At 45.0% G+C, this 14,374-nt stretch overlaps 1 protein-coding gene across 1 annotated transcript in view; it reads left to right on the forward strand.

Annotated features, from left to right (window-relative positions):
- The window catches only part of tnrc6ba (trinucleotide repeat containing adaptor 6Ba), a 36,924-nt gene that overhangs the window by 15,339 nt on the left and 7,211 nt on the right, over positions 1-14,374 (forward strand). The window contains 8 exon segments of the mRNA XM_065002496.1: positions 4,579-4,737; positions 9,576-9,771; positions 10,037-10,198; positions 10,366-10,527; positions 12,012-12,155; positions 12,434-12,526; positions 12,795-13,004; positions 13,391-13,464. Coding sequence (XP_064858568.1) covers positions 4,579-4,737; positions 9,576-9,771; positions 10,037-10,198; positions 10,366-10,527; positions 12,012-12,155; positions 12,434-12,526; positions 12,795-13,004; positions 13,391-13,464 — 1,200 coding nt within the window.

A 14,374-nucleotide genomic window follows, 5' to 3' on the forward strand; every position in this document is an offset into this window, starting at 1 on the left:
TCCATACCTTTCCTCGCCACTACCTGGGCTCGAACCAGGAACACATCGACAACAGCCACCCTCGAAGCAGCGTTACAACTACTCTCAAGTCTCAGAGCGTGTGACGTTTGAAACGCTATTAGCGCGCACCCCGCTAACTAGCTAACCATTTCACATCAGTTACACCAGCCTAATCTCGGGAGTTGATAGGCTTAAAGTCATAAACAGCGCAATGCTTGAAGCACAACGAAGAGCTGCTGGCAAAACGCACAATAGTGCTGTTTGAATGAATGCTTACGAGCCTGCTGGTGCCTGCCATCGCTGAGTCAGACTGCTCTATCAAATCAAATCAGACTTAATTATAACATAATAACACAGAAATACGAGCCTTGGGTCATTAATATGGTAAAATCCGGAAACTATCATTTAGAAAACAAAATGTTTATTCTTTCAGTGAAATACGGAACCGTTCCGTATTTTATCTAACATCCATAAGTCTAAATATTGCTGTTACATTGCACAACCTTATGTTATGTCATAATTATGTAAAATTTTGGCAAATTAGTTCGCAATGAGCCATGCAGCCCAAATTGTTGCATATACCCTGACTCTGCGTGCAATGAACGCAAGAGAAGTGACACAATTTCACCTGGTTAATATTGCCTGCTAACCTTTCATTTAGCTAAATATGCAGGTTTAAAAAAATATATACTTCTGCGTATTGATTTTAAGAAACACATTGATGTTTATGGTTCGGTACACGTTGGAGCAACGACAGTCCTTTTTCTCGAATGTGCACCGCATCGATTATATGCAACGCAGGACACGCTAGATAAACTAGTAATATCATCAACCACTAGTGATTATGATTGATTTGTTTTTATAAGTTTAATGCTAGTTAGCAACTTACCTTGGCTTCTTACTGCATTAGAGTAACAGGCAGGCATGTGGTTAGAGCGTTGGACTAGTTTAACCGTAAATCTGCCAGATTGAATCCCTGAGCTGACAAGGTAAAAATCTGTCGTTCTGCCCCTGAACAAGACAGTTAACCCGTTCCTAGGCCGTCAATGAAAATAAGAATGTGTTCTTTAACTGACTTGCCTCGTTAAATATTGTAAAAAAAATAATAAAAAAAGGCAAAATCGGTGTCCAAAAATACCAATTTCCGATTGTTATGAAAACTTGAAATCGGCCCTAATTAATCGGCCATACCGATTATTCGGTCAACCTCTAATATAGACCGTGCATTCGGAAAGTATTCAGACCCCTTGACTTTCCACATTTCGTTACTTTACAGCCTTATTCTAAAGTGGATTAAATCCCCCCCCCCCCCCCCCCAATCTACACACAATACCCCATAATGACAAAGCAAAAGCAGGTTTTTAGAAATGTTTGCAAATTTATACCGTGAAATGCTTACTTACAAGCCCTTAACCAACAGTGCAGTTAAAGAAGAAAATATTTACCAAGTAGGCTCAAATAAAAAAGTAACACAAAGATTAACGAGGCTACATACATGTGGCACCTGTACCGAGTCAGTGTGCAGGGGTACAGGCTAGTTGATGTATTTTGTACATGTAAGTGGTGGCGAAGTGACTATGCATAGGTAATAAACAAACAGCGAGTAGCAGCAGTGTCAATGTAAATTGTCCGGTGGCGATTTTTATGAATTGTTCATCAGTCTAATGGCTTGGGGGTAGAAGCTGTTGAGGAGCCTTTTGGACTTGGCGCTCCGGTACCACTTGCCGTGCGGTAGCAGAGGAAACGGTCTATAACTTGGGTGACTGGAGTCTCTGACAATTTTATGGGCTTTCCTCTGACACCGCCTATTATATAGGTCCTGGATGGCAGGAAGTTTAGCCCCAGTGATGTACTGGGCTGTTCGCACTACCCTCTGGCGCCTTACAGTGAGATGCCAAGCAGTTGCCATACCAGGTGGTGATGCAACCAGTAAGGATGCTCTCGATGGTGCAGCTATAGAACCTTTTGAGGATCTGGGGGCCTATGCCTAAACTTTTCAGTCTCCTGAGGGGATTTTTTTTTTGCTGTGCCCTGTTCACAACTGTCTTGGTATGTTTGGTTTGGACCATGATAGTTCGTTGGTGATGTGGACACCACGGAACTTGAGGCTCTCTACCCGCTCCACTACTGCCCCGTCGATGTTAATGGGGGCCTCTTCGGCCTGCGTTTTCCTGAAGTCCACGATCAACTCCTTTGTCTTGCTCACATTGAGGGAGAGGTTGTTGTCCTGGCACCACACTGCCAGTTCTCTGACCACCCTATAGGCCGTCTCATCGTTATCGGTGATCAAGTCTACCACTGTTGTGTCGTCAGCAAACTTAATGATGGGGTTTGAGTTGTGTTTGACCACACAGTCGTGGGTGAACAGGAAATGCATGAGGGGACTAAGTACACACCCGTGAGGGGCCCCAGTGTTAAGGATCAGCGTGGCAGACATGTTGTTGGCTACTCCTACCACCTGTAGGTGGCCTGTCTGGAAGTCCAGGATCCAGTTGCAAAGGGAGGTGTTTAGTCCTAGAGTCCTTAGCTTGGTGATGAGCTTCGAGGGCACTATGGTGTTGAACGCTGAGCTGTTGTCTATGAACAGCATTCTCACATAGGTTTTCCTTTTCTCCAGGTTAGAAAGAGTGGTGTGGAGTGCGAATGAGATTGTGCCATCTGTGGATCTGTTGGGGCGGTATGCGAATTGGAGTGTGTTTAAAGTGTCCGAGGGGATGCTGTTGTGAGCCATGACCAGCCTTTCTAAGCGTTTCATGGCTAACGACGTGAGTTCCACGGGGCGGTAATCATTTAGGCAGGTTACATTCGCTTCCTTGGGCACAGGGACTATTGTGGTCTCTCTAGGTATTGGGGAGAGGTTGAAAATGTCAGTGAAGACAGTTGGTCCTCGCATGCTTTGAGTACACATGCTGGTAATATGTCTGGCCCAGCGGCTTTGTGAATGTTGACCTGTTTTAAAGGTTTTGTTCACATCGGCTACAGAGAGCATTATCACAGTAATCTAGAACAGCTGGTGCTCTCGTGCATGCTTCAGTGTTGCTTGCCTCGAAGCGAGCATAAAAGGCATTTAGCTTGTTTTGGTATGCACGCGTCACTGAGCAGCTCGCGTCTGGATTTCCCTTTGTAGTCCGTAATAGTTTAAGCCCTGCTACATCTGACGAGCTTTTTAATCCTACTACACCGGCTCTATCTTAATCCTTTATTGACACTTTGCTTGTTTGATGGTTCGTCAGAGGGCATAGCGGATTTCTTACAAGTGTCCGGATTAGTCTCCTGCTCCTTGAAAGCGTCAGCTCTAGCCTTTAGCTCTATTTTCAGGTGTCTCCAGCGATGTTCGATCGGGTTCAAGTCTGGGCTCTGGCTGGGCCACTCAAGGACATTCAGAGACTTCTCCCGAAGCCACTCCTGTGTTGTCTTGGCTGTGTGCTTAGGGTCGTTGTCCTGTTGGAAGGTGAACCTTCATCCCAGTCTAAGGTCCTGATTGGTCTGGAGCAGGTTTTTGTCATGGACTTTCATCTCTGTACTTTTCTCTGTTCATCTTTCCCTCGATCCTGACTAGTCTCCCAGTCCCTGCCACTGAAAAACATCCCCTCAGCATGATGCTGCCGCCACCATGTTTCACCGTAGGGATGGTATTGACCAGGTGATTTTATTTTAACCTTTCTTTAACTAGGCAAGTCGGTTAAGAACAAATTCTTATTTACAATAATGGCCAAACCCGGACGATGCTGGGCCAATTGTGCGCCGCCCTATGGGACTCCCAATCACGGCCGGATGTGATACAGCCTGGATTCGAACCAGGGACTGACCGCTTTACCATTCAGGAGTGGTGATGAGCAGTGCCTGGTTTCCTCCAGATGTGACTTTTAGCATTCAAGCCTAATTGCCGATCGCTCAGTTTGGCCGGGCGGCCAGCTCTAGGAAGAGTCTTGGTTGTTCAAAGCTTCTTCCATTCAAGAATGATGATAGTCTCTGTGTTCTTGGGGACCTTCAATGCTGCAGAAACCTTTTTGGTACCCTTCCCTAGATCTGTGCCTCTGAGCTCTATGGACAATTCCTTTGACCTCATGGTTTGGTTTTTGCTCTGACATGCACTGTCAACTGTGGGACCTTATATAGGCAAGTGTGTGCCTTTTCACTCCAAATTGACTCCAATTAAGTTGTAGAAACATCTCAAGGATGATCAGTGGAAACAGGATGCACTTGAGCTCAATTTTGAGTCTCACAGCGAAGGGTCTGAATACTTATGTATATAAGGGATGTCTGGCTTTATTTTTAATACATTTGCAAAAATGTCTAAACCTATTTTTGCTTTGTCATTATGGGGTATTGTGTTTTGATTGAGTTTTTTAAAATGTTTTAATCCATTTTAGAATAAGGCTGTAGCGTAACAAAATGTGGAAAAGGGGAAAGGGTCTGAATACTTTCCAACTATACTGTAGGCCCTATTTGTTTTTAAAACATATTTTGAGATCTCAGCTTTATCAGACATCAACCTCTGTCCATACCCCTCCTCTCTCTATCTGCTGTGTTCAAACTGCCCTCCTCTTCTTAGGGTGTTGTAACAGGTGTTTACAGTCGTCTATCCCTCTCCCCCAGGCCTGCCAGCTCCTCCTCCAGCAGCAGCAGCAGAACCCCCAGCAGCAACAGCTCACCTCACCACAGCAGCTCCAACAGCTCTTACAGAACCAGAGGAAGTTCCCCCAAAACCCACGCCAGCAGGCCGACCCACAACAGGTAATACTTTTACTGTTACTACTACTATTATATTGATTAGATGACAGGTCTAATACAGAATCATGTCTGTCCAATGAAATATATTCCCAAATACACTGAACAAAAAATATAAACGCAACATGTAAAGTGTTGGTTTCATGAGATTAAATAAATGATCCCAGAAATCTTACATACGCACAAAAATGTATTTCTCAATTTTATGCACACATTTGTTTATATCCCTGTTGGTGAGCATTTCTCCTTTGGGAAGATAATCTTTCCACCTGACAGGTGTGGCATATCAAGAAGCTGATTAAACAGCTTGATCACTACACAGGTGCACCTTGTGCTAGGAATAATTCATTCCTCAAATGTGCAGTTTTGTTACACAATACAATGCCACAGATGTCTCATGTTTTGAGGGAGCGTGCAATTGGCATGCTGACTGCAGAAATGTCCACCAGAGCTTTTGCCAGAGAATGTAATGTTCATTTCTCTACCATAACCCTCCTCCAAAATTTTAAAGAATTTGGCTGTACATCCGGCTGGCCTCACAACCGCAGACCACGCGTATGGCATCGTGTGGGCTAGCGGTTTGCTGATATCAACTTTAAGAGTGCCCCATGGTGGTGGTGGGATTAAGGTATGGGCAGGCATAAGCTACGAACACAATTGCATTTTATCGATGGCAATTTGAAAGCACAGAGATACTGTGAATAGATCCTGAGGCCCATTGTCGTTCCATTCAGCATGAAAATGCACAGCCCCACGTCACAAGGATCTTTATACAATTCCTGGAAGCCTGCATACTCACCAGACATTTTACCCAATGAGCTTGTTTGGGATGCTCTGGGTGATGTGTTCCAGTTCCCGCCAATATCCAGCAACTTCGCACAGCCATTGAAGAGTGGGACAACATTCCACAAGCCGCAATCAACAGCCTGATGAACTCTATGCAAAGAAGGTATCATGCTGAATGAGGCAAATGATGGTCACACCAAGGGCTGTTGCGGTGACCGTATTACCGGCTGTCACCAGTCATGAAGGCAGTCAAATTCCACATGACCGTTTAGTCCCGGTAATTAGGCTTCTCCAAGCTCTGATGCTGCTGCTGGTCATTAGTAGTCTACCAAACTTGCTAACTGCCTGGTACTCAGCACTCTATTGTCCCTCAAATCACTCTGACATCAATGTAAATGTCTTTGAAAATCTAATCAAACACTTCATGAGAGCCCATGAGCTCATGTTGAGCAACATTTCTATAGGCTATGTAGTTGGGGGAGAAAACGGAGTGATTGCCGGTAATAAAAATAGGATCCCATCAGCTTTCTATAGGCTAGGCCTACTATATTTATTTCTTAACTTTCCTAATATTAAGAACATTGCTTATATTTAAGAAAGGATAATACCCTACCTGGCTGGCATGAAAATAAACCACGGGGAAAAGTCCTCCGTTCGCTATTTAAATGCATAGATGACATGTATTTTTTCCTCTGCCTTGTTTTGATACAGGTGCTTGATAATGGTCGATTCTAAATCAAAACACATGTCACATATATTACTTAGTATATGGAAAGGCAAGATTAAATCAAGAATAGTGTGATGGGTGACAATATTAGCCAATCACTTGTGAATGATGCCCAGCATAAGAAACAATGCCTATTCTTGTCAACTTGTTTGAATCATACTCGCTCACCTCATGTAGCCTAGCCCATAGGCCTATATAACGTCCCTTTTTCAGGACCCTGTCTTTCAAAGATAATTCATAAAAATCCAAATAACTTCACAGATCTTCATTTGTAAAGGGTTTAAACGCTTGTTCAATGAACCATAAACAATTAATGAACATGCACCTGTGGAACGGTCGTTAAGACACTAACAGCTTACAGACCGTAGGCAATTAAGGTCACAGTTATGAAAACTTAGGATAGTAAAGAGGCCTTTCTACTGACTGAAAAACACCAAAAGGAAGATGCCCAGGGTCCCTGCTCATCTGCGTGAACGTGCCTTAGGCATGCTGCAAGGAGGCATGAGGACTGCAGATGTGGCCAGGGAAATAAATTGCAACATCCGTACTGTGAGACGCCTAAGACAGCGCTACAGGGAGACAGGATGGACAGCTGATCGTCCTCGCAGTGGCAGACCACGTGTAACAACACCTGCACAGGATCGGTACGTCCGAACATCACACCTGCGGGACAGATACAGGATGGCAACAACAACTGCCCGAGTTACACCAGGAACGCACAATCCCTCCATCAGTGCTCAGACTGTCCGCAATAGGCTGAGAGAGGCTGGACTGAGGGCTTGTAGGCCTGTTGTAAGTCAGGTCCTCACCAGACATAACCGGCAACAACGTCACCTATGGGTACAAAACCACCGTCGCTGGACCAGACGGGACTGGCAAAAAGTGCTCTTCACTGACAAGTTGCGGTTTTGTCTCACCATGGGCGATGGTCGGATTCGCGTTTATCGTCTAAGGAACGAGTGTTCCACCGAAGCCTGTACTCTGGAGTGGGATCGAGGTGGAGGGTCCGTCATGGTCTGGGGTGGTGTGTCACAGCATCATCGGACTGAGCTTGTTCTCAGCGCTATGCATTACAGGGAAGACATCCTCCTCCCTCATGTGGTACCCTTCCTGCAGGCTCATCCTGACATGATCCTCCAGCATGACAATGACTCCAGCCATACTGCTCGTTCTTTGCGTGATTCCTTGCAAGACAGGAAATTCAGTGTTCTGCCATGGCCAGCGAAGAGCCCAGATCTCAATCCCATTGAGCAAGTCAGGGACCTGTTGGATCGGAGGGTGAGGGCTAGGGCCATTCCCCCCCAGAAATGTCTGGGAACTTGCAGGTGCCTTGGTGGAAGAGGTGGGGTAATATCTCACAACAAGAACTGGGCAAATCTGGGGCAGGCCATGAGGAGGAGATGCACTGCAGTATTTAATGCAGCTGGTGGCCACACCAGATACTGGCTGTTACTTTTGATTTTGACCCCCCCCCCCTTTGCTCAGGGACACACTATTCAATTTCTGTTAGTCACATGTCTGTGTTGTTGAATCTTATGTTCATACAAATATTTACATGTGTTAAGTTTGCTGAAAATAAACGCAGTTAACAGTGAGAGGACACTTTTTTTTGTTTTTTTTGCTGAGCCACAAAGGGCATACTGCCCTGAAATTCGAGGCATTATCAAGTGCTTGTCAAATTGTAAATGAGACTATTGGAGTGTGTACACCCTTCGCAAAAAACAAAGCCGAACTCGTCCCTTTCAATCGACTTTTTTCAAATCATCATTAGTCTCATCATGCAGCCGTACAATGTATTAAACGACAAAACATATAGCCCAACATTTGTAGAACTAAAGTTACATTAATAACTCTAAATTAAGCGTATAGGAGTAGCTGTTTCTTTGTTAACTGCTCAACACAGAATAGCTGCATGTGTGCACTCCCTCAAATCGTCTGGAGAAAATATTTATATTTTATTCAGACCACCAGGGGTCAATGTTTTTAGATGGGATATCCAGTAAGCCTCCTTTTGTAAAAGTAGGATCTCGACGTTACCTCCTCTCCTTTTTAGAGCAACATGCTCAATGCCTGTGTATTTGAGGGAGGAGATGGGATGGTTCCACATAATCTTCTTTCCTCATGATGCCATCTATTTTGTGAAGTGCACCAGGCCCTCCTGCAGCAAAGCACCCCCACAACATGATGCTGTCACCCCTGTGCTTCACGGTTGGGATGGTGTTCTTCGGCTTGCAAGTCAAAAAACTCCTTGCCCCATCCAGAATCCCCCTTTTTCCTCCAAACATAACGATGGTCATTATGGCCAAATAGTTATTTCTGTTTCATCAGACCAGAGGACATTTCTCCAAAAAGGATGATCTTCGTCCCCATGTGCAGTTGTAAACCATAATCTGGCTTTTTTTTATGGTGGTTTTGGAGCAGTGGCTTGCTTGCTTCCTTGCTGAGCGGCCTTTCAGGTTATGTCAATGTAGGACTCGTTTTACTGTGGATATAGATATGTTGTACCTGTTTCCTCCAGCATCTTCACAAGGTCCTTTGCTGTTGTTCTGGGAATGATTTGTACTTTTCGCACCGAAATACATTCGTCTCTAGGAGACATAACGCGTCTCCTTCCTGAGCGGTATGACAGCTGCGTGGTCCCATGGTGTTTATACTTGCGTACTATTGTTTGTACAGAATGTGGTACCTTCAGGCGTTTGGAAATTTCACCCCAGGATGAACCAGACTTGTGGAGGTCTACGATTGTTTTTCTGAGGTTTTGGCTGATTTCTTTTGATTTTCCCATGATGCAAAGAGGTACTGAATTTGAAGGTAGGCCTTGAAATACAGCCACAGGTACACCTCCAATTGACTCAAATGATGTCAATTAGCCTTAAGCCATGACATCATTTTCTGGAATTTTCCAAGCTGTTTAAAGGCACTCAGTGTATGTAAACTTGCGTAGTTAAATAAAGGTTTATTTTTTTAAATAGTTAATAAAATAAAATAATACTGTTACAACCCTACTACTACTGCACCCAAAATGAGTACAGGCACCTACTTCAGTCCAAGTCAAGCACTGCTACTACTTCTACTATATACCAGAACGTACGGCAGCAGGCCGACCCACAACAGGTACTCCTATTACTTCTGGTACAGCAGCTACTAATACTACTGCATTGGAAACAACACAACCCCACTTATTTCATGCTATGACTCGGGTAAACCTCTGTACTTGAGGAATTACTTTCACAGCATCGCATAGATAGTCAGACTGTGGTGATGCGCGCATGTTGCTGTGTTTGCTTACAGGGGTTTCAATCCCACTAATCCGTCATCTCTCTCTCCTCAGCTGGCCAGGATCGTGGCTATTCTCCAGCAGCAGAGGCAACAGCAGCAGCAGGGCGTCGGTGGGGTGGGAGTGGGCTCCAAACTGTCCCCCTCTCACCTGGGAGGGGGAGGCCCAAAACTGCCTCTGGCAGACTCCCTGCCCCATCCAGGCATGGGGGGCTCTCTGGACCTGCACCAGAAAACACAGGGCTACTCTGGTGAGTGGTGTACACACAGACATGAATGGAGATAAAGGATGGATAATAATCTCTTGTCACATACTTGAGATTTCCCTTTTTACCTGGGAGAACATTCCTAAAATGAACACCTAACTAGAATATATTATTGTCAATACAAACCACTAACAATGTAGACCGTCTTGTGGATTTTCATTGCATACTGACTGACGCTCTGCATGTAATTGAGTCATTGTACATGCCACCTGCCATCAGCTCTGACACCTTTCTGCTCCCCCCCACCTAGGGTACAGTGGAGGAGTGAACATGTCTGGTCTGGACATGGGGGGCTCGGTGGTGGGGGGCCCAGGGGGCATGAAGGACGTAGGGGGGCAGCAATCCCGCTTCAAATGGATGATGGAGGGTCACTCTCCTGCCCCTTCCCTTCCTGAGAGCCTCCACAAAAACGGTGAGAGCGAACGCCCTTATTCTGTAGTGAGTGTACTGAATTAATTACAGTATGACATGCCAACATTGTCAACCCATCAGCTGCTTTTTCATCTGACTTTATTTTTTTATTCTCTTCATCTCATGGTCTTCTCTTCCCCCTCTCTTCCATCCCCCTCTCTCTTTCAGGTCCTATGTCCACCCCTATGAGGAGGGGGGGCTCGCCATATTCCCAGTATGACATGATGGGAGGGGAGGGGCTAGGTATGCCCACACAGGGGGACAACTGGCACCGTACTCCTGGGAACAAGATGGGCTCCAAGCCCCAGGGCACGTCCAGCTGGCCTCCTGGTGAGTGGCCCTTCTAAATATCAACTGAATGTGCAGGGATTGTTCTATCCCACCACTAACACACCTGATTTGATCAAATCCCCTGAATCAGTTAGTGTTGGGCTGGAACAGAAGCCTGCAACTCTCTGTGACTAGGGTTAACCTGTTATGGCTGCAATCCCGATACTGGGATCGATATGACAACTACCAGTGAAAATAGAGGGCGCCAAATTCAAACTACAGAAATCTCATAATTACAATTCCTAAAACATACATGTCTTATATCATTTTAAAGCTATTCTCGTTGTTAATCCCACCAAAGTGTCCGAAGCACTACAAACGATTATGTTAGGTCTCCACCAAACCACAATAAGCACAGCCATTTTCCAGCAAATTATAGCGTTCACAAAAACCAGAAATAAAGAAAATTAATCACTAACCTTAAATTTTCTTCATCAGATGACACTCATAAGACTTCATGTTAGACAATTCATGCATGTTTTGTTTGATAAAGTTCATATTTATATTTTAAAAATCTGAGTTTACATTGGCGCGTTAGATTCACCAGTTCCAAAAGCCACATCATTCAACAGAAATACTCATCATAAATGTAGATGGTAATACAAGTTATACACATGGAATTATAGATATACCTCTCCTTAATGCAACCGCATTGAGACGGCGCTCAAAAGTAAAAACACCACAGCCGCAAAGATTGCGTCAACATAAACATGAAATTACATGATAAATATGCCCTTACCTTTGATCTACATCAGAAAGCACTCCAGGAATCCCAGGTCCGCAATAAATGAAAATGTCTGTTATTTCTGTCCAAATACCTTCTTTTGTTAGTGCGTTTGGTATACATATCCAAACGCTAATTCTGGTCATTATTATATCGGACAAAAACTTCAAAAAGTGATATTACCGGTCGAAGAAACATTTCAAACTAAGTACAGAATCAATCATTAGGATGTTTTTAACATATAGCTCCAATAAAGTTCCAACCGGAGTATTCTTTCTTGTCTTCGTGAGCAATGGAACGCAAGTGACTACCATGAGGAAAAAGGGCGATCACAAAATGGCTGCTTGATGGACATCTGATATATTCTGTTCTCATTCACTCCCACAACAACATAGAAGCCTCATTATAATTTATATTGATGGTTGACATCAAGTGGAACCCCTAGGCAGTGCAACATCATTCATATCTCAAGGGGATTTCATTGGGGACTCTGAATACATACAAGCTCAGATTTCTGACTTCCTGTTTTGATTTCAACTCAGGATTTTACCTGCCAATATGAGTTCTGTTATACTCAGACATCATTCAAACAGTTTTAGAAATTTCAGAGTGTTTTCTATCCAATACTAATAATAATATGCAAATATTAGCAACTATGACTGAGGAGCAGGCCATTTGATATGGGCACCTTTCATCCAAGCCTCAATACTGCCCCTGCCATTCTAATCCAGAATTCTTGTATGTTTGTCTGTGATGTCAGAGTTCCAGCCCGGCGTGCCCTGGAAGGGGATCCAGAGCATCGACCCCGAGTCTGATCCCTACATGACCCCAGGCAGCATGATGGGAATCCCTGGGCCGTCCAGCCTCAACGACACAGAGCACCAGTTGCTAAGAGACAACACAGGTACTTACCTATATTGAAGCAGAGTTACTCCTGTTTCTATGACTAAGTCCACATTCCGAGCACTAGTTGCTGAGACCGTCTGACCTGACATTACTTATTACTTAACAGTAACACATTACATAAGTATATTGTCAACCCTCCATGTTCTCACAAAGTCAAAAACTGGCACAGAACACTGAAATCATACCCATCAATACATGCATCAGTCAGTTAAACATCAGGTTGTGATAATAATACATGTGTGTTGATGCTAGCTAAGCTTGTGGTGTTTATTTCAGAACCCAACCCCTCCCTGAACACCTTGCTGCCTTCACCTGGTGCCTGGCCCTACAGTGCCTCAGACAGCCCCCTCAACAACGCACACAACTCAGGTAGCAGACTGGAAAACACTCACAGTATTGCTGTAAATGTGTTATGTATGGTTTATGAATGTCCTAATGTGCCTTTCACTGAAAGTGTTACACATTCACTCAGTAGTGTTTCTCTTCTTTTTTCACTCATATACTGTTTCAGCTGTTGTATCATTCAGTAAATCAAGTTTCAACTCTGTCTTCGTTTAGTTTTTCTGTGTGTTCCATCCGCCACGTGTGCGGTTATAACAGAGGCAGTTCTGACTAGTTCATTTCCTGTTACTCACAGCAAATTACACAGAGTATAAGACCAGCTGGCCCCCTGAGCCCATTGGACACAACAAGATGTGGAAGACCAATCGCAACCAACAGTCCCAGCAGCTGCCACGCCCACCCCCGGGACTCACCAATCAGAAGCAGGCCTCGCCGTCCCGTGGCCCGTGGCAGGCCCGTGGCTGGGGCAGCTCGAGTGGGATCCAGGAAACCAGATATGGCCCTGGTAATGTCATAACACAAGGTTGTAGAGAATGGAGGGGCCTGTGTTTCTGAGTCTTTCCACCCTGTACTGTTCTGTGCTGCCCTGCTGCCTGGGAAAGCATTCAGCAGACTACATGTACCCAGGATGTCCCTTGCCTTGATCTGATGCGCCATCCCAAATGGCACCATATTCCCTATGGGCACTGGTCAATACTAGTGCACTATAAAGGGAAAGTGGTGCCATTTGGGATGCAGACCCAGATAAATTAAATATTTTATTCTGGGTGCTGCAAGCTTAAAGTACAGTAGGGCTTATTTATCATTCATTGCTCCAGAGCTGCCTGCCGCAAGTACAGAGGTAGTGGTTTTCTAATATCTGGAACTGATTCCTATGTGCTTTGATTCTAGCAGGCTCTGCTTGGAGTGATGGGGGGACCTCCAGAGGAAGCTGCTGGCTGGTGCTCTGCAACCTCACCCCACAGGTACACACACACACATCATCCCTCATCAAGACTACCTACACACACACATCATCCCTCATCAAGACTACCGACACACACACACATCATCCCTCATCAAGACTACCGACACACACACACACACATCATCCCTCATCAAGACTACCGACACACACACACACACACACATCATCCCTCATCAAGACTACCGACACACACACACACACATCATCCCTCATCAAGACTACCGACACACACACACACACATCATCCCTCATCAAGACTACCGACACACACACACACACTTCATCCCTCATCAAGACTACCGACACACACACACATCATCCCTCATCAAGACTACCGACACACACACACACATCATCCCACATCAAGACTACCGACACACACACACATCATCCCTCATCAAGACTACCGACACACACACACACACATCATCCCTCATCAAGACTACCGACACACACACACACACACACACACATCATCCCTCATCAAGACTACCGACACACACACACACACACACATCATCCCTCATCAAGTCTACCGACACACACACACACACACACAATCATCCCTCATCAAGACTACCGACACACACACACATCATCCCTCATCAAGACTGCCGACACACACACACATCATCCCTCATCAAGACTACCGACACACACACACATCATCCCTCATCAAGACTAGACACACACACACACATCATCCCTCATCAAGACTACCGACACACACACACACACACACACATCATCCCTCAAGACTACCTACACACACACACACACACACATCATCCCTCAAGACTACCTACACACACACACACATCATCCCTCAAGACTACCTACACACACACACACACATCATCCCTCAAGACTACCTACACACACACACACACACACATCATCCTCAAGAC

This window comes from Oncorhynchus nerka, linkage group LG16, assembly GCF_034236695.1.
Source record: "Oncorhynchus nerka isolate Pitt River linkage group LG16, Oner_Uvic_2.0, whole genome shotgun sequence".
Classification (NCBI taxonomy): Eukaryota; Metazoa; Chordata; class Actinopteri; order Salmoniformes; family Salmonidae; genus Oncorhynchus; species Oncorhynchus nerka.